Source organism: Oncorhynchus masou, chromosome 9 (genome assembly GCF_036934945.1).
Source record: "Oncorhynchus masou masou isolate Uvic2021 chromosome 9, UVic_Omas_1.1, whole genome shotgun sequence".
Taxonomy (NCBI): domain Eukaryota; kingdom Metazoa; phylum Chordata; class Actinopteri; order Salmoniformes; family Salmonidae; genus Oncorhynchus; species Oncorhynchus masou.
This window is the reverse complement of record NC_088220.1, coordinates 13,079,064-13,099,231: the sequence shown is the minus strand read 5'-3', so window position 1 is coordinate 13,099,231 and position 20,168 is coordinate 13,079,064. Positions and strand designations below refer to the sequence as shown.

Genomic DNA, 20,168 nt, shown 5'->3' with positions numbered 1-20,168 from the left:
TTCTGATTGTACAAAATGTATGAAAAAATGCTTAATGACAAATTAAATGTCCATTATGCTGTTGTGGAATTCTCGTTTCGTCATATTTTTGTTGACTAAAATGAAAAGGTAATGTTTTTTTTCACAGGGCGTCACGTTTTAATCAGGAAAAATAGGTACTTGACGAGTATTTTTCGTCATAGTTATTGTTGACGAATTGAACAGTATTTGACTGGACCTAGATCAGATGGGGAGGAAGCAGGACAAGGAGTCAGACAAACTGGCTCTACTCAGTGAGGTGGACAGACACCGCAGGCAGATGCTCAGGTAAAATAGCATGGTAGGAGCGTGGATTAGCACGGTAGGAGTGTGGATTAGCACGATAGGAGTGTGAATTAGCTCGGTAGGAGCGTGGATTAGCACGGTAGGAGTGTGGATTAGCTCGGTAGGAGCGTGGATTAGCACGGTAGGAGTGTGGATTAGCACGATAGGAGTGTGAATTAGCTCGGTAGGAGTGTGGATTAGCACGGTAGGAGTGTGGATCACTGCTGTTGCTTCAGTACTGAATCCAGTCTGTACTGCATAAACTGTACGCAAGCATCCTAATGAAACAGTGTGTTTTCTATCCCTACATTAACCAGACAGTATGGAAGAAAGCCAACCTGACCAGTAAACTGTTGCTGGACAACCTGGAAAATGAATCTCTTCTCTATGGAGGAGATAGTGAATTTAGACAAAGGTAAACAATATTGCCTGTTTCTAGATACTCTTCTGGAGTGTTTCATTGTCTTTCCCTTATTTCACCCACTGTGTGTTTAAACTTTGTCTTATTGTTGTCTGTTACTATGAAGATTTAGAATGTATTTGTTTTTTTTCCTCCAATCAGAAAGGTGACCAAAGAGGGCCTGGCCCAGACGTCCAGTGACATCACAGAGAGCCTGATGAGCATCAGCCAGATGATGTCACAGCAGGTGACGCAGAGCGAGGAATCCATAACCATGCTGGGTGAGTGGCTCCCCCTAGAGTACAGAGGATGAATGATATCGGAGTCTTGTTTCTGAGAGGACAGTAGTGTTTATAATTCCGGCCCCTGACCCCATCCCCTAGCTCCCTTTTCCTTCAGTGTTTACACATCTGGAAGAACTAGATGAATGAGAAGCAGTGATGTAGTGGTAAAAAGTGGGTAAACGCTGATCGCCTTTCACAGTGAATAAAGTCATACTCCCTATATTTACAATGCATTTGTTTGCGATAGGTGGGTAAACGTTTGAGCAACTTTAAGAAGGTGTGTAAGTGCAATTTGCTGTGTTTACCTTCCATTACACCACTGGTGAGAACAATATGGAGATGGTTCCACCAAAAGACTTCAAAATGGAGGACCCAAGGACTGTTTCTTTCTCGGGTGCCTTATTTAAATACAAGCAAACAGCTGGCAGTAACAGCTGGCAGTATTTGATACAGTTGAAGTCGGAAGTTTACATACACTTAGGTTGGCGCCATTAAAACTCGTTTTTCAACCACTCCACAAAAACTATAGTTTGGGCAAGTCGGTTAGGACATCTACTTTGTGCATGACACAAGTCATTTTTCCAACAATTGTTTACAGACAGATTATTTCACTTATAATTCACTGTATCACAATTCCAACGGGTCAGTAGTTTACATACACTAAGTTGACTGTGCCTTTAATCAGCTTGGAAAATTCCAGAAAATGACGTCATGGCTTTAGAAGCTTCTGATAGGCTAATTGACATAATTTGAGTCAATTGCAGGTGTACCTGTGGATGTATTTCAAGACCTTCAAACTCAGTGCCTATTTGCTTGACATGGGGGATGCTTGCAAGCCAAAGAACATCCCATCCATGAAGCACAGGGTGGCAGCATCATGTTGTAGGGGTGCTTTGCTGCAGGAGGGACTGGTGCACTTCACAAAATAGATGGCAGGTAGGAAAATTATGTGGATATATTGAAGCAACATCTCAAGACGTCAGTCAGGTAGTTAAAGTTTGGTCACAAATGGATCTTCCAAATGGACAATGACCCCAAGCATACTTCAATAGTTGTGGCAAAATGGCTTATGGACAACAAAGTCAAGGTATTGGAGTGGCCATCACAAAGCCCTGACCTCAATCCTATAGAACATTTGTGGGCAGAACTGAAAAAGCATGTGCGAGCAAGGAGGCCTACAAACCTGACTCAGTTACACCTGCTCTGTCAGGAGGAATGGGCCAAAATTCACCCAAATTATTGTGGGAAGCATGCGGAAGGCTACCCGAAACGTTTGACCCAAGTTAAACAATTTAAAGGCAATTCTACCAAATTCTAATTGAGTGTATGTAAACTTCTGACCCACTGGGAATGTGATGAAAGAAATTAAAGCTGAAATAAATAATTCTCTCTACTATTATTCTGACATTTCACATTCGTAAAATAAAGTGGTGATCCGAACTGACCTTAGACAGGGAATTTTTACTAGGATTAAATGTCAGAAATTGTGAAAAACTGAGTTTAAATGTATTTGGTTAAGGTGTATGTAAACTTCAGACTTCAACTGTATGTCCAAACCCAAAGTCTTTGCCCAGTGTGGACTCTCTCCTCTATAGCAACCTCGTCTCAGGCTGTTCTGGAGATGAATGATGAGTTTAAGGCCATGACCGGAACCATCCAGCTGGGGAGAAAGCTCATCACTATGTACAACCTCAGGGAGCTCACTGACAAACTGCTAATCTTCCTCGCTCTCGTACTCTTTCTCACCGCAATCTTCTACATCCTCAAGAAGAGATTATTTTTCCTCCAGACCAGACACAACTAACTTTAACTAAGTTACTTTTAGAGCAACTTTGATTCGAGTAACTATGATCATATAAGATAATTTATGACATAAGTGAGTCGTGTGAGATAAGTATTGTAACATTAACATACTGCTTATTAATGTAAATCCAAATCAACATTTTAAAGACTTGCACACACACAGTAGAAATGGCTTTGGGGAGAAGCCTATTTTAAACATTATTTGTTCGTCATGGAAGGAATATCAGCTTTTTGCAATACTTAGAGGAAAATTTGATGGTTAATGTAACCAGTTGTTATGATTATCATGTTACTGTATTATTCCGTCGCAGGAAGTTAAAGCTGTTGCCCAGTTATTTATATCCTGCTCTGAAAGAGAAATACATGTATTGTAGTAGTTGCCTTATTTAATGCAGATTACATTTTCGCCTGACGATTATTTAACGTATAGGGATTCATGTCAATGTGTAACACATTCTCTGGAATGTAAATCCGTTTTTGAACAAAACGTTGACTTTATTAAATAGTGTAAAAATAAACCAAAATGAATCTCCAAGCAGCAACGTGGACATGTAGGATGTGCATATCAACCACACAAGTTTCAGTGACTCTGGTCTAGCATCTGGTCGTCAGTATTTCCTTACGGAGCTAGCTGGCTTGGCTCAGCAGTGGTGAGGCCTGCTCTCAGTAGCTGGCAGCAGGGTGAACTGTACTGGGTACAGTGCTGACCAACCAGGGCAGAAAAGCTAGCAGCAGGGTTAACAGTACTGGGTACAGTGCTGACCAACCAGGGCAGAAAAGCTAGCAGCAGGGGGAACTGCACTGGGTACAGTGCTGACCAACCAGGGCAGAAAAGCTGGCAGCAGGGTGAACTGTACTGGGTACAGTGCTGACCAACCAGGGCAGAAAAGCTAGCAGCAAGGTGAACAGTACTGGGTACAGTGCTGTCCAACCAGGGCAGAAAAGCTAGCAGCAAGGTGAACAGTACTGGGTACAGTGCTGTCCAACCAGGGCAGAAAAGCTAGCAGCAGGGGGAACTGAGCAGCCCAGGCACCAGGGCAGAAAGGCTAGCAGCAGGGGGAACTGAGCAGCCCAGGCACCAGGGCAGAAAGGCTAGCAACAGGGGGAACTGAGTAGCCCAGGCACCAGGGCAGAAAGGCTAGCAGCAGGGGGGAACTGAGTAGCCCAGGCACCAGGGCAGAAAGGCTAGCAGCAGGGGGAACTGAGCAGCCCAGGCACCAGGGCAGAAAGGCTAGCAGCAGGGGGAACTGAGCAGCCCAGGCACCAGGGCAGAAAGGCTAGCAGCAGGGGGAACTGAGCAGCCCAGGCACCAGGGCAGAAAGGCTAGCAGCAGGGGGAACTGAGCAACCCAGGCACCAGGGCAGAAAGGCTAGCAGCAGGGGGAACTGAGCAGCCCAGGCACCAGGGCAGCCCAGGAAAGGCTAGCAGCAGGGGGGAACTGAGCAGCCCAGGCACCAGGGCAGAAAGGCTAGCAGCAGGGGGAACTGAGTAGCCCAGGCACCAGGGCAGAAAGGCTAGCAGCAGGGGGAACTGAGTAGTCCAGGCACCAGGGCAGAAACAAATCTGAAAAGCTGTGGCAGTAATCACATAGTCACCGATAAGGAACCATGCATCTCTGCCTTTCTTCAGATAAGACCCAGAAAAGCAGATTACTCTGACCCGTTTCCCTCTCCTGCTCCCTTTCTTTCCACCGGGGGTGGAGGGTGGGGGGGTATTTTTAGGTTGGCGTGGACCTGTTATCTGACGTTGTCTTTTCAACACTTTGTAAGGGATGTGTGTAGAGGGGGGCTGGTAGCTGCATGACCTCTCCACCCTCTTTGTGGTGATGGTCTCACATGTAATTTGGGAAATATAAATCTGTTTTCATGTTGACGTTTCTGTTCAGTGTACCAATAAAGGCCTCTGACTTTGTCTACCTGAGTTGCCTCAGTTGCGTGTGTTATATGTCATATCTGACTCTGAATCAGTGGGGACAGACTGTGCAGATAGTGGTTACAGCGTTGGGCCAGTAACCGGTAGGTTGCTGGTTCAAATACCCAAACTGACAAGGTGAAAAATCTGATAAGCCCTTGAGCAAGGCACTTAACCATCATTTGCTCCAGGTACGCTGTACTACTACGGTTGACCATATACAACCACAGATTTTACTGCACCTATGTGACAATACAACATAAAAAAACTATTTTTGACAGTGACACGCATTAGTGAGTACATGTGGAGAGAGTCAATAGACCTAAGAGAAGGCTAAGCGGTTCTGACTCGTTTTAAAGTGGCAGCCATTGTGTTCGGCCAATTCCTCATCCCGTCCCTTTAGCTGCACACTTATAGCAGCTCTATGTCAAGCAAATGGAGCTATTCTTACAGAGCACCGTGATAGTGTCAATCAAGAGGAGAGGTGTGCATGATCTTGAGATGTGAATAGGTCCTGTTTAGTGGCAGGCCCTGAACTGTGTTCCACACTGAGTACCACAGAGTGAGGGGAAGTGGGCTCCCCCACACAATGCTGCCTAAAGGGCTTTTTAATGTGCTACAGGGCCTTCAGAAAGTATTCACACCCCTTAACCTTTTCCACATTTTGTTATTACAGACTGACTTTAAAATGGATTAAATTGGGATGTGTCACTGATCTACACACTCCTCCATAATATCAAAGTGTGTCTTTAGAAATGTTATTAATTACAAATGAAAAGCAGGTATTTCAGTTTCCAACCCTTTTGTTATGGCAAAAGCCTAAATACATTCAGGAGTCAAATAGTACTCAAGTCACATAACAAATTGCATTGTATTTTTGATCAACTACCTCATCTCTGTACCCCACACATACAATTATCTGTAAGTCTCAGTCGAGCAGTGCATGTTTCCAATGCCTCGCAAAAGAAGGGCACCTAAAGTATTGGTAGATGAGTAGGAAAAAAAATGCAGACATTGAATATCCATTTGAGCATGGTAAAGTTATTAATTACCTTTTGGATCGTGTATCAATACACCCAGTCACTGCAAAGACGCAGGCTTCCTTCCTAACTCAGTTGCTGGAGAGCAAGGAAACCGCTTAGGGATTTCACCATGAGGCCAATGGTGACTGTAAAACAGTTGCAGAGCTTAATGGCTGTGATGGGAGAACTGAGGATGGATCAACAACATTGTAGTTACTCCACAAAACGAATCTAATTGACTGAGTGAAAATAATTAAGCCTGTAAAGAATAAAAGTTTTCCAAAACTTGCATCCTGTTTGACCTTTATTTAACCAGGCAAGTCAGTTAAGAACAAATGCTTATGTTCAATGACGGCCTAGGAACAGTCGTTCTGCCTGTTCAGGGGCAGAACGACAGATTTGTACCTGGTCAGCTCAGGAGTTTGAACTTGCAACCTTCAGGTTACTAGTCCAATGCTCTAACCACTAGGCTACCCAGCCGCCCATTGTGACAAGGCACTAAAGTAATACTGCAAAAACTGTCCTGAATAGAAAGTGTTATATTTGAGGCAAATACAATTCAACACATTAAGTACCACTCTCCATATTTTCAAGCATAGTGGTGGCTGCATCATGTTATATGTATGATTGTAATCATTAAGGACTGGGGAGTTTTTCAGGATACATTTGTTTGTGGAATGGAGCGAAGCACAGGCAAATTAATAGAGGGGAAACCATGTTCAGGCGTGTGAATAATGAAGTCAATGTTATATTTCTGTATTTCATTGTAAATACATTTGCTAACATTTAAAAAAAAAAACAACATGTTTTCACTTTATCATTATGGGATAGTGTGTGTAGATGGGTGAGAATATATTTAATCCATTTTGAATTCAGGCTGAAAGGCAACATGTGGAATAGGTCAAGGGGTATGGATACTTTCTGAAGGCACTGTATATAAATCTTTTGTAAGACACTGGATAAGTGTCTGTTAAATTACTAACATGCAATTATCATATAGGCATATTAATGTAGGTATCAATAAATATTATGGCTATTACTTGTCCACTCTACAGGCACATTAAACAATGCTGTTTTAATTTAGGGCCTGCATGTGCAGTGATGGTTTTGTAGGTTATTCGGTGCCGTTTCAAAATACATTTGTCAGTGTATTTCTGGGGGCCTGTGGGCGATTTCAGAATTTGACTGTGGATCAGCGGTAACTGTCTGATTAATGATGAGGATGATGAACGCATTTCCCCAAACCCTGAACTGTTTCTGCTGACGAGACGTCTGATGGACTTTAAACACAACCCCTCTGAACGTCACAGACCTTTCTGTAAATATTTAAATTATGTCAGTGATGCTATCTCGCCTAATGGGGACTGACATGCACCTGTAGAAGAAGGTCTAACTGGGCGTGACCTTGTAGGCCGGACCTATAGACTTAGCCTATATACAAAAAACGTCTAAAGCCCTCCACATATTTTTCTTATTTAGTCAAAATTGCGTGACATGCTCCAAACATATTTTTTGGAGAGGCCGGCAAGTCGTTGTGTTAAAAAACAACAACTTTAGTTTCCGGTTATAGTAGATTGAAGGTCTCTAATAGCCACTTGAATGGTTTAACCTGACGTTAAACATACGTGAACCGCTTTACGGGTAGCGGGTGCGATTGTTTGACATGGATTACTGGTAATGTGTGCTGGCTATAGACAATGGCAATTACTATAGGCTACCGTGATGGAAGATTTTCCTGATATTAAAACACACTGACATATGGTATCTTTATGTGCTAGGATTGGCCTGGTGTTTATTCAATTTGTAGGCTAGTGAGTCGTGAAACTGAAGAAAAAACCCTGGAGATTTAATGGTTGTAAAGTTAAAAATGATTTAAATGCTTTAGATTGTGTGATCTTGAACATTATTTCCTTATCGATTTGACAATTGTTGTCGTCTAGGCCTATTGTAACGATTTTAGTGTAGGCTATTATTATATAGGATTAATAATACAATGCAATTAGGCGAATCCATGTTTTATTAAGCATAATAGTAATGAATATTAGAAATAAAATACTACATTTAGACTTTTAAATAATTAATGGTTGATAGAATTCGTAGTGATAGGCTATAGTTCTATGAAAGCACTAGGCCTAAAATTATAATTGGTCGATAAGTTACATTTCATATTTAGAAATAATTTCTAAATAATTGATGATGATTAGAAATAATAAGGTGATATAATTGTATCCCGTTCTAGTTGTTTGTTCATATTTATTCATTTACAAAAAAATGTCCTTCAGGACAATGGTTTAATGTACTAAAGTAAACAATACTTTTGAAGTAATACTTAAGTAGTTTTTTGAGGTATCTTTACTTTACTATTTATATTTTTAACAACTTTTATTTCACTACATTCCTAAAGAAAAGTATGTACTTTTTACTCCATACATTTTTTCAAAAGTACTCGTTACATTTTGAATTCTTAGCAGGACAGGAAAATGGTCAAATTCACACACTTATCAAGAGAATATCCCTGGTCATCACTGCTGTCTCTGCTCTGGTGGACTCACTAAACATATGCTTTGTTTGTAAATGATGTCCGAGTGTTGGAGTGTGCCCCCTGGCTATCTGTAAATAAAATAAAACAACTAGAAAACGTGTCCGTATGCTTTGCTTAATATAAGGAATTTGAAATACAGTACATTTTAGTAATTACATTTACTTTTGATACTTAAGCATATTTAAAATCTTTAGGATTTTACTCAAATAGTATTTAACTGGGTGACTTTCACTCTCTATTAAGGTATCTTTACTTTTACTACAGTATGACATTTGGGTACTTTTCCCACCACTGCCTCAAAATATGTCCTTTCGTCCGCCCCCGTGAAATAGCCTATGAAATTCATGCAGAAAAATTATAATTTACATAAAAGAAAAGCTTTATTTACATATAATACGTGTATTAAGTACCTCCAAACATAATTGCCTTACAGTACATTTGTGAGCTGAAAGAAAACGGTGATAGTGAGGGTAAGATGTCCACTGACAAATTGTATACATATTTTCCCTTCCCACTGAAGTAGATACCTACATCTCATATACAACTTCACAATTAACTCCCTATTCCATCTCAGAAACGAGTAACCTAATGAAAGAGTTTGCCAGTCAAGAGTTTGCCAGTCGAGGTACAGTACATGGAATATATCGACATAACACTCAAGTAAGCCTATGCATCCATTGCAAAAGCGCATGCAATTTAAAACCATTTGTCTGACGATAATGTTATATTCCGATCCTTCGTTCACCACGCTCGGATTCCATGTAAAGAAGACACTCCATTGCCGGACGGAAACGTGTTTGGAACGTTATTTAACTCCCCAATGCCGAAGTTGATGTAATTCCCGTTGTTTTGTGAGGGCTGGATAGACTGCACCGCAGTGGTGGGATAGTCACACGCATGGTTCATATTACAGCCAGGACTGGGATAATTACTGAACGCTGGGTAACTGTTATACGTGAAATGGTTAAGGCCCACATTATATGAACTATTATAGGTCGTCGAGTCTCCAAGGCAGGGCTTCCCATCTCGGACCAGTACTGGGACTGAGATGCGTCTCGGCGGCGGGATACCGACCATCTCCAGGCTCTGGTCCTGTCGCTGTCTCTTGCACTTGTAGCGGCGGTTCTGGAACCAGATCTTGACCTGTGTAGGGGTCAGTTTGAGCACCCCGGCCAGGTGATCTCTCTCCGGAGCCGACAGGTATTTCTGCTGCTTAAAGCGACGCTCCAGCTCATACACTTGCGCCTGTGAGAACAGCACGCGCGGCTTCCTGCGCTTCCGGGGTTTGGTGGGCAGATCCGGGCCCTCTGACTTCAGGTCCACCACCGGCTCGCTCTGAGAGATGTAGGACATGTCTAGTGGAATAGAAATAAACGAATAAATTAAGACGTATTTAATTTAATTCCAGTATGTTAAATTGTATGAATGACCCAACAATAGGAATTCAGCTCGGAGACTTTTAGCAAGACATAGTTTAGACAAGCGTTCTAGGTCTGCCCTACATCCTAGAGTCCAAAAAGTAAAATGGGTTCAGTCGATTATGATTGCTATATTTTCTAAATTGTAATCAAACTTCCATGGAACTGTTTGGTATCCCGACGAGAGAATTCAATCTAAACTTCAAACAACTTTCCTTTATTTTCTCCTTAATTGTAAAATAGATTAGGCCTCTTTGACTGTTCTTATTCCAGAATAAGTGTGTACACTAGTAGTAGCATTACTATTACATCCCTTGTGAAATGTCTTATCCTTAGCCTACACGTTTTAGATTGTGTCCGACGCAAATCTGTTTAGTTACTTACATAATTATTCAGATTTTCACATCGGCATAATTATTCAGATTTTCACTGAGGGCTGTTTCGATGTCAATATCATAAACTGCTACCTTTTCTGTATTCCACCGCCAAGCTGTCCGTCTTGCCATCCTTGATGTCCATTTCTAAGAAAGATTTCCCATAGAAGGCAGCGGCGAAGTTGAGTGCAGTATTTCTGTTGTCTTTAGCCTCATGGAGCTCCTCTCCAAACAGCGAGCCTCCAGACGACATCTCCCGAAGCGGCTCCTGTTTCAGGCGGCCCAGCATGCAGGAGGAGGTCGGTAAGGCACATTCCATCCGTGGAGAGATGTCAAGTGAGACCAGATCTTCAGCACTAGTGTGCTGCTCCAGGTTTAATATATCCTTAACCGAGAAGGGTGTGGACGTACTGGGGCTGGAAAACATTGCCAAAGAACAGTTGATCTGACATATAAATGGCAACAAACCGATGATTCCAAAATCTCCTCTTCTTAGTAATATTTACTGAGCTCAAGTACTCGTTCGTTTGTTTAACCGAGGGGGATCTTGACTATCAACTCGAGTCCCTAACTTTTCTTGGCCTCTTTCTGCTATGCATGGGGAAAGAGAGAGGGGGGATGAGGGGGAGGTTAAGTCTCTCATTGGACGTTGTTAGGGGGCATCCTATTGGTGTTACCAGTTCCGGTGATGTTGAAATAATAGCTGGTAATGTAACCCTACATGTCCGTGGTGCATCTGAATCCAGAATGCAACTTCAGCCCCATGACGCACCGTCACAAACACGCCTTTTGTCCTTAATAGATGGTTGGAATTTATTATCATTTTTATTAATTTTTCCCCTAAAATGTATATGGTTGAAGGCAAAAGAGTATAGAATAAATACTGGAACCTTTTTCTATGTGTGCACGAGCCTGTCTGTTTTGTTCTGTTTAATAGTTTAATGATGATACATATTATTTATTATTGCTTAGCCAGTTGCACAACTGAATGCATACACCCGAAATGTGTCTTCCGCATTTAACCCAACTCCTCTGAATCAGAGAGGTGCGGGGGGCTGCCTTAATTGACATCCACGTCATCGGCGCCCGTTGAATAGTTGTTTGTTAACTGTCTTGCTCAAGGGCAGAACTGCAGATGTTTCCACCTTGGGGATTCGAACCAGTGACCTTACGGTTACATGCTTAACCGCTAGGCTACCTGCTTCCCTACATAAAAACAAGTGCAGAGCATAAGATCATAAAATCATAAAATCGATTACATGAACGAAATCAACATTTAAATTAAAGGACCAGACGAAACAGGATGGTTGGGTAGAGGATATGAACCTGGTTTAAGGTCAATATTTAGGGGGTATGGTTGGTGATAGGGTACAAACCCGGTTTAGGGTAACTGTGTTGGTTGGGGGACACACAGGGATGGAGAGGTATACTGATAATGCACAAAGGGGTGGGAATAAGAGCAGACAGACAGCAAAGCGTCTAGGTGGAGGGAACTTCCCTGGCAGCAAGACCATAGGGACCAACATGTCTCTTCCTCCGCTGGCCTGACTTTCAGGAAGTGATAACAGACAACAAACCAGCATCCACCCACGCAGCACACCCGGGCTAGAAGTGTCACACATAACATGTAGCCTAGTGGTTAGAGCGTTGGACTCGTAACCGGAAGGTTGCAAGTTCAAACCCCCGACCTGACAAGGTACAAATCTGTCGTTCTGCCCCTGAACAGGCACTTAAACCCACTGTTCCTAGGCCCTCATTGAAAATAAGAATTTGTTCTTAACTGACTTGCCTAGTTAAATAAAGGTAAAAAAACAAACATTATTGAAGCCATGCCTTATGACACATTTGTCTAGAGCTACATTATGTACAGGCTATGTACACCACAAATGTACACTAGGCCCTACTTTTGTACACTACAAAATTCGGGCCTATCATATGCCTAGTTATTCGATAAGTCACGTTATTCTCTAACAATGCATCCAATAAAAGATTAGTAGGACAAGGTTTTTGGGGACAATTGGTGGCGTAAAAATTCCAAGGGGACCTCGCACATGGCTGGCATCACACCCATTATTAATGCTGGTGGAGACAGCGGTGCCGAGACAGACAGTATTATCGTTTGTTTTATCTTCAGCAGCGTTTAACACAGACCCCGGGAACTAAATGGGTCCCTCTGTCTCCGACCCGGCTCGCGGTGTTTATAGTTTTTAAGACTATTTGCGCGCATCGAAAGCTGATGAATGGTCGCGAGGAGTAGAGCGTCAACACTGCCGTGTCTCGCGCAGCAATAATTGGTGAAATAAAGTAAACGAACCGAACTCAGACGAGCCTCAGTGTAGCGCATGGAAACCGTTTCATTCTTCATGTCAGATTCTTTCCTCTTAACGTTCGCAAACAATTAACATTGAGTTGGCTGCAGTCTGTTGTGACGAATCTCAATAAAAGTTTGAAGGTTATTCACAGTTGATGACAGACAGGCCTGTCCTCGGGCCTTCAGGCCTATCTGACAGAGTTTGAGTTAATTCCATTTCAATCTTAATTCATTTCATAACATGGAATTTCAGTTGCATTGACCTCAATTCTGCAAGACCGACTGCAAAGCTCTCAGTGTCAACTGGCCAAATGAAACGTGACAGGCCTCTTTGATGCATGGTTCATATCCCTAATGCATTCTTTCTCTCTCTCTTTCTCTCTCTCTCTGTCTCTCTCTCTCGTTTCTCTCTCTCTCGTTTTCTCTCTCTGTAGCTCTCTCTCGTTTTCTCTCTCTCTCGTTTTCTCTCTGTATCTCTCTCGTTTTCTCTCTCTCTCTCTCTGTATCTCTCTCTCATTTTCTCTCTCTCTCTCTGTATCTCTCTCTCTCTCTCTCTCTCTCTCTCTCTCTGTCTCTCTGTCTCTGTCTCTCTCTCTGTCTCTGTCTCTGTCTCTCTCTCTCTCTTGTTTTCTCTCTCTGTATCTATCTCTCATTTTCTCTCTCTCTGTCTCTCTCTCTCTCTCGTTTTCTCTCTCTGTATCTCTCTCTCATTTTCTCTCTCTCTCTCTGTATCTCTATCGTTTTCTCTCTCTCTGTATCTCTCTCTCGTTTTCTCTCTCTCTCTCTCTCTCTCTCTCTCTCTCTCTCTCTCTCTCTGTCTCTCTCTCTCTCTCTCTGTCTCTGTCTCTCTGTCTCTGTCTCTTTCTCTCTCTCTCTCTCTCTCTCTCTCTCTCTGTATCTCTCTCTCGTTTTCTCTCTCTCTCTGTATCTCTCTCGTTCTCTCACTCTCTCTCTCGGACTCTCCCTCTTTCTCTCTCTCTCTCGATGAAAAAGTACGAACATGAATGCACTCACTAGTATACATGGCTCTGGATAAGAGCATCTGTTAAATTACTAAAATGTTTTTTTTTTTTAAGTACAATGTATTTCTCTCCCTCCCCAAACCGTCTTTCCTTAGCACCAGTCAGATAAAGCGATAGATAAGGCTGCTTAAAAACTTCCGCTGGACGGGATAATTGAGAATATTCTGGGGCGCTGTGTGTGTGTTTTATCTAATGAGTCTGCGACTGTTCCCGTGTGTAGACTGTGGGGAAAGCGGCACGAGCAGACGCCACGCGCATTAGCACCGGGGTCTGGCGTCTTTCCGCGGTCCTCGAGACCTGTCAATCATATTGGTGATCTCGACACCTTTTTAATGGCGCTGACTAATTACCTCGGAAAGATAAACAGGTTTAATCGTTGATCTGATAAACAATTAGATTAAATATCGTCGATCATTGATTTTTAGCCTAATGGAAGTCGATATTGTTATGCAGTATTCAGTTGTAGCCCATCTTTAGGTCTACTCTACTGTGGATGTTAGTTTCAATTAACTTGCCCTTCGAGATAAATTAAAAAATGTATTAGTGCGTGATTTAGACAAACAACTGTTATTAGTGTTTTTTTTGTCACAGATTATGTGACAAACGTAGATTTATTTGTTTTGGGATTAAATTAAGATAAATCAAATTAGGCCTACAGAAATATTGAAATTGTCATTTGTAAATGGAGAATGCTGTTTGATCAGACAATATTGTTAGGTGTGATGCAGTTAAATGTTCGTTCTAAAAGAAACATAATAAATGATTATTTGATCATTATGAATTAGCATTTAGGCCTACCACATTTCCATAATGTTATTTATTCAATGCAACAAAACTAATTTAGCTAGATTCAATACATTTGTTCATCAGTCATCTGAGAATGTCGCCAATATGCCTTTATGGCCTACTAAAATACACATTTATCACATTTGAATTGTTTATATTAAATCATCCATATGAAGTTGACCTATTTAGGTTGTTTGCAAACACTTATGGATTTGTTATGTCAATTACAAACACAAGTTATTGTTTGGTAGGCTGAGAGCCAACAGAAGTTATGTGTAGGCTAGACCTAAATAAAGTGGGAAAACATAATAATTAACAACTAACACATTACCTTATCATGAATATACATTTTGTAATTGTAACATTAAAAAAATCATACATCTGATTCAAATATTCAAATATGAACACAATTTAAAAATCATAGTCCTAAATGGTTTAATCTTGTATTGTCCCAACACAGTCGAAACAAAGTCCCCTAAAGTATTTTTTCACTCTCAACACCTGTTTGAGGTTGAAGAGTTCATCTGTTCCCCTTCATATAACTCTATTCCCCCCTGTATCAATTAATCCTCAGACACAATACGGTACAACTCTCTCTTTCTTCTCTCATTTTCTTTCTTCCCTCTCTCTATTTCGTGCTCTCTCTGCCTCTCTGTCTCCTCTTGCTCTCTCTCTGTCTCCTCTCTCTCGCTCTCTCTGTCTCCTCTCTCTCGCTCTCTTCTCTCTCGCTCTCTCTCGCACTCCTCTCTGTTTCCTCTATCTCTCTCTCTCTCTCTCTCTCTCTCTCTCTCTCTCTCTCTCTCTCTCTCTCTCTCTGTGTCTCTCTCTGTCTGTCTCTCTCTCTTCTCACTCTTGCTGTCTCTGCCTTCTTTCTCTGTCTCCTCTCTCTCGCTCTCCATTCCAAGGCCGGACAACATGTGGTGACGGATCTGTCACCCAGGTGTCTCTCCATCTCTCTAACACCCAGATTAATTCCATATAATATTAGCAACAGCTGGATCCAGATAGGATTGTATCATCTTTAGTTTTCTTGACATAGCTGTGGCCAAGACAGAGGCTGTTCCTTGCTGTGTCACTGGCAGCCCTCTGGACAGTTAGGTCAGGTTAGGACACAGACATGCCCATTCTCTCTCAGAATACTTGAATATGCTTTATTTATACACACACATATATATATATATATATATATATATATATATATATATATATATATATATATATATATATATATATATATATATATATATCTATATATATCCCTTTATTTAATGTATCTGTGGATTTTGTCACCCAGAATTGTGTTTTGTTTTTGGTGGCTGTCACATGACATCTTTGTCAGTAGTCCTAGTACACCACCATGTGGTCATTACTGTAGTTGAAGCAGTGTGCATTGTGATGTGTGAGCAGCCATGTGAAGTGTCTTCTGTCTGTGCACCATTTGACTTAAATTCTCCTCTCCTCTCCTCTCCTCTCCTCTCCTCTCCTCTCCTCTCCTCTCCTCTCCTCTCCTCTCCTCTCCTCTCCTCTCCTCTCCTCTCCTCTCCTCTCCTCTCCTCTCCTCTCCTCCTCTCCTCCCCATAGACCTCTAGACCCTCCCCATAGACCTCTCCTCTCCATAGACCTCTCCTCTCCTCCCCATAGACCTCTCCTCCCCATAGACCTCTCCTCTCCATAGACCTCTCCTCTCCTCTCCATAGACCTCTCCTCTCCTCCCCATAGACCTCTCCTCTCCTCTCACCTCTCCTCTCCTCTCCTCCTCTCCCTCCCCATAGACCTCTCCTCCCCATAGACCTCTCCTCCCCATAGACCTCTCCTCTCCATAGACCTCTGCTCCCCTCCTCTCCCTCCCCCATAGACCTCTCCTCTCCTCTCCATAGACCTCTCCTCTCCTCTCCTCCCCATAGACCTCTCCTCTCCTCCCCATAGACCTCTCCTCTCCATAGACCTCTCCTCTCCTCTCCTCCCCATAGACCTCTCCTCTCCTCTCCATAGACCTCTCCCCCCTCTCAGCTCATGTTCTGAGGCTTGGCTGGGGATCAGTGAATGTGTTACTGAGTTCAAGGTAGTGTGATGGTCCCTATGGGGGATGATATGTGTTCTGGCCTGTATTACGTGCTGTGATAGTTTGGTCTACAGCTTTTCCCAGCTGATGTTGGGCCTCTTAGGTCTCAGATCTCTTCTCAATTAAAGCATAGAAGATAATCAATCATTGTCAAGATGGTGAAGTACAGGGCTATGTAAATCTTACCATATGACACGTGCCAAACTCATTCCACGGAGGGTCAAGTGTCTGCAGGTTTTCTCTCCAACCTTGTACTTGATTGATTGATTAAGGTCACTAATTAGTAAGGAACTCCCCACACCTGGTTGTCTAGGTCTTAATTGAAAGGATAAACCAAGGGGCCTCCCGAGGGGCGCAGTGGTCTAATGCATTGCATCGCAATTACACACCCGGGTTCGATCCCAGGCTATGTCACAACCAGCTGTGACCGGGAGTCCCATAGGGTGGTGCACAATTGGCCCTGTGTCTTCCGGGTTAGGGGAGGGTTTGGTTGGGGGGGGGTCTCTGCAGGCGACTCCTTCTGGCAGGCCGGCCGCCTGCAGGCTGACTTCGGTCATCAGTTGAACGGTGTTTCCTCAGACACATTGGTGCGGCTGGCTTCCGGGTTAAGCGGGCGGGAGTAAAGATGCACGGTTTGGCGGGTCATGTGTTTCGGAGGACATGTGACTCGACCTTCGCCTCTCCCGCGCCTGTAGGAGAGTTGCAGTGACGAGACAAGATCGTAAATGGATCGCAATGGGATATCAGGGAAAAACGAAGAAGAAGAAGAAAGGAAAAAGCATAAACGTGCAGACACTCGGCCCTCCGTGAGTTTGACACCCCTGCCCTGCGATGTACAGAGCAGCTGCTTTTCTCTTTACCTGATCACCTGGTGTCCCAGGTCTCAATCAGCCCCTGGTTAGAGGGGACCAATCAAATAAAGCAGGGCAACCGGCTTTGAGTTCCACATTAGAATTTGAGGGTGAAGTGTGGTGCAGGCTGATAGTTAGGTGGTTTGTATTGCCCATGACAAAGATATTCACAGGCTTACATTTTTCAGTGTTTTTGTGATAAATATTAGAAAGTGAAATTTAAGTTCATTTCCTTGTGTACATGAATATATTTTGGATTGTGAGACAGCTAGTTTGTTTCTTTCTGTAGTTCTGATACTGTAAGATCTGCCATGACAGCCGGTTGTTGTTATGTAGTGATCATTGTAACTTCACAATAACATTTTAAAGGTGTAAGGGGGTATTTAAAGGTGTAATCAAATCACAGATGGTCACATTTCTGTGTGATATGCCTCTTTTCACAACAATGTGTCAGACTGATTCTGAAAAGTATGATTGTGCAGTATGTGGTTTGCCCTGAAGGAGGCGGTATCACACAATATTACACTATAATGATCGGGCACGTTCAGCACGACACAAGTTTTAAAATGTTCAGATAGAAATACGTTACGTAGAACAAACATGGCCCTCTGACCTGTAGAACAAGGAATAATGTCTGCTCTATTCATGGCGTTACTATCTGCAATGTTTGACAACATTTGGCAACTGAATGTTGACCTGGTGTTGAAGAAGACATTAATTGTAGCTGAGAAAGTCCACCCTCAGTGTCTTGTGCATTCAAATAATTCCTTGTCTTATCTATGTGGTATGCATATTTTTCAACATATCTTTCTGGATAGTCGTGTCAATATTATCTAAGTGGAAATAATTCCTCTGAATTGTTGTCATGCCACGCAGTTCATGATCAGAGCTACCTACTGAACACACAAAACCTTGATGACTAAACACAGTGTACAAAAATATCCACAAAAAAAGTCACTTTTAATGATAACAAGATACATTTCTGTTGATTTTGATTTCAGAGTTTCATAGTACTGTTTGTATACACATTATCAGACACGTGAAGTAAAACCAGACTACATTCTGCAAGGTCATTCTGATGCCCAACTGGGGTGTAGAGGAAGTGATGTACTGTAAGGAACACTGAGAAACAAGAAGTAGGAAGCCCTGCCAGTCTATTTCTCCTGGAACACAAAATGAAGAAGATAGTGACAGAGTATGGAACAGATGGTCAGTTACAGTCATTTACATTCTTAATAGAGTTACACACCTGGTGCCCAAAGATAAGTCAATACACTGCAATAGGTTGTCACATCATCTGAATAGAAACAGAGGGTGAGGATAGCATGACTGGCCAACAGACACCTCAGAACTACAAGAAGAGGTGGAAGAAGGAACAGGGAGGACGTGGAGGAGAGAAATCTAGAAATTGTGTCTCCTCAGGAACCGTTGAGTGTCGTTCTCATCCTCCTTTCCCCTTCATCTCTCTCTCTCCCCGTGCGGCCGGCCAGCTCTTGGCTGTAGCACAGAGGAATTCTCTGGTGGCCTTGGTAAATATACAATTTAGAATAACAGCGGACTGAGCCCCAAAGTGTGGACTTGCTGGGTTGCGTCCCAATGGCACCCTATTCCCTATATGGTGCACTACTTTTGACCAGTGCTCATAGCACTACTATGGACCAGGGCCCATAGTAGTGCACTATGTAGGGAATAGGGTGCCATTTTAGCATAGGACTCTGGAAATGAAGAGAGAGAGGGGGCAAGAACAGAACGCGTTCATACCACCTCCTCTACCACCTCCTCCTCCTCTACCACCTCCTCCTCCTCTACCACCTCCTCCTCTACCTCCCCTGGTCTGACCTGGGGATTATACAGGAAGACACTGTTGATTGGCTGCTTCCAGTTACTTGATTGCATACAACGCTTCGATGGCAGAAAGCACAATATTTGTGTTATCTCCCTGGGGTAATGCCTAAGCGTTTAGCTCAGTGGGCTTTCATAGTCTTGTGGTGTCACGTTAGTGTACAGACTGTCTTCAGTTAGAGTGGTGAGTCTGGAGATGGCTGTACAGCAATCAGTGGTATCATAAGGACAACACCTGTCAATCAATCAATCAATCAATCACACAAATCAATCATACTAATCAATCAAATCAATCACACTAGTGATGCTTGCTGAGATGCAGTTACTGGGGTGCTACTGTCTGTAGGACTATCTGGAGCATGTCTGTAGCACTGTCTGTAGAGTCTCTGTAGGACTGTCTGTAGCACTGTCTGGAGCACGTCTGTAGGACTGTCTGTAGCACTGTCTGGAGCATGTCTGTAGCACTGTCTGTAGGACTGTCTGTAGAGTGTCTGTAGGACTGCCTGTAGCATGTCTGTAACATGTCTGTAGGACTGTCTGTAGCGTGTCTGTAGGACTGTCTGTAGCGTGTCTGTAGGACTGTCTGTAGCGTTTCTGTAGCATGTCTGTAGGACTGTCTGTAGCACTGTCTGTAGCGTGTCTGTAGGACTGTCTGTAGGACTGTCTGAAGCCTGTCTGTAGGACTGTCTGGAGCGTGTCTGTAGGACTGTCTGTAGCGTTTCTGTAGCCTGTCTGTAGGACTGTCTGTAGCATGTCTGTAGCGTGTCTGTAGGACTGTCTGTAGCGTTTCTGTAGCGTGTCTGTAGGACTGTCTGTAGCGTTTCTGTAGCATGTCTGTAGGACTGTCTGTAGCATGTCTGTAGCGTGTCTGTAGGACTGTCTGTAGCGTTTCTGTAGCATGTCTGTAGGACTGTCTGTAGCGTGTCTGTGGGACTGTCTGTAGCAGCATGTCTGTAGCATGTCTGTAGCACTGTCTGTAGCGTGTCTGTAGGACTGTCTGTAGCATGTCTGTAGGACTGTCTGTAGCGTTTCTGTAGCATGTCTGTAGGACTGTCTGTAGCATGTCTGTAGCGTGTCTGTAGGACTGTCTGTAGCGTTTCTGTAGCATGTCTGTAGGACTGTCTGTAGCACTGTCTGTAGCGTGTCTGTAGGACTGTCTGTAGCGTGTCTGTAGCATTTCTGTAGCACTGTCTGTGGCGTGTCTGTAGAACTCTCTGTAGCGTGTCTGTTGTGTGTC

General features: G+C 43.0%; 2 protein-coding genes across 2 annotated transcripts; one reads left to right on the top strand and one right to left on the bottom strand.

Moving 5' to 3' along the window:
- Positions 1 to 211: 211 nt before the first annotated feature.
- Positions 212 to 2,963, top strand: LOC135544945 (vesicle transport protein SEC20-like; the record flags this gene model as incomplete). The annotated part of the gene is made up of 4 exons (XM_064972635.1): positions 212 to 306; positions 614 to 718; positions 866 to 984; positions 2,583 to 2,963. Coding segments are annotated over 4 exons (528 nt in total), but the record flags the coding sequence as incomplete, so codon positions are not given.
- Positions 2,964 to 8,979: 6,016 nt separating this feature from the next.
- On the bottom strand, positions 8,980 to 10,603 carry LOC135545158 (homeobox protein Nkx-2.5-like). The gene is made up of 2 exons (XM_064972790.1): positions 10,151 to 10,603; positions 8,980 to 9,620 (listed from the first exon to the last, which is right to left on the bottom strand). Exons 1-2 carry the CDS (start codon positions 10,482 to 10,484, stop codon positions 9,007 to 9,009), a joined length of 948 nt encoding a protein of 315 aa, XP_064828862.1. The 5' UTR covers positions 10,485 to 10,603; the 3' UTR covers positions 8,980 to 9,006.
- Between the last annotated feature and the right edge of the window lie 9,565 nt (positions 10,604 to 20,168).

Excerpts from the sequence above, each read along its gene's own strand:
- LOC135545158 (XM_064972790.1), bottom strand. The coding sequence starts at position 10,484 with ATGTTTTCCAGCCCCAGTACGTCCACACCCTTCTCGGTTAAGGATATA. Across the intron at positions 9,621-10,150 it reads GGCGGTGGAATACAGAAAAG|ACATGTCCTACATCTCTCAG; the intron begins GTAGCAGTTTAT and ends CTATTCCACTAG.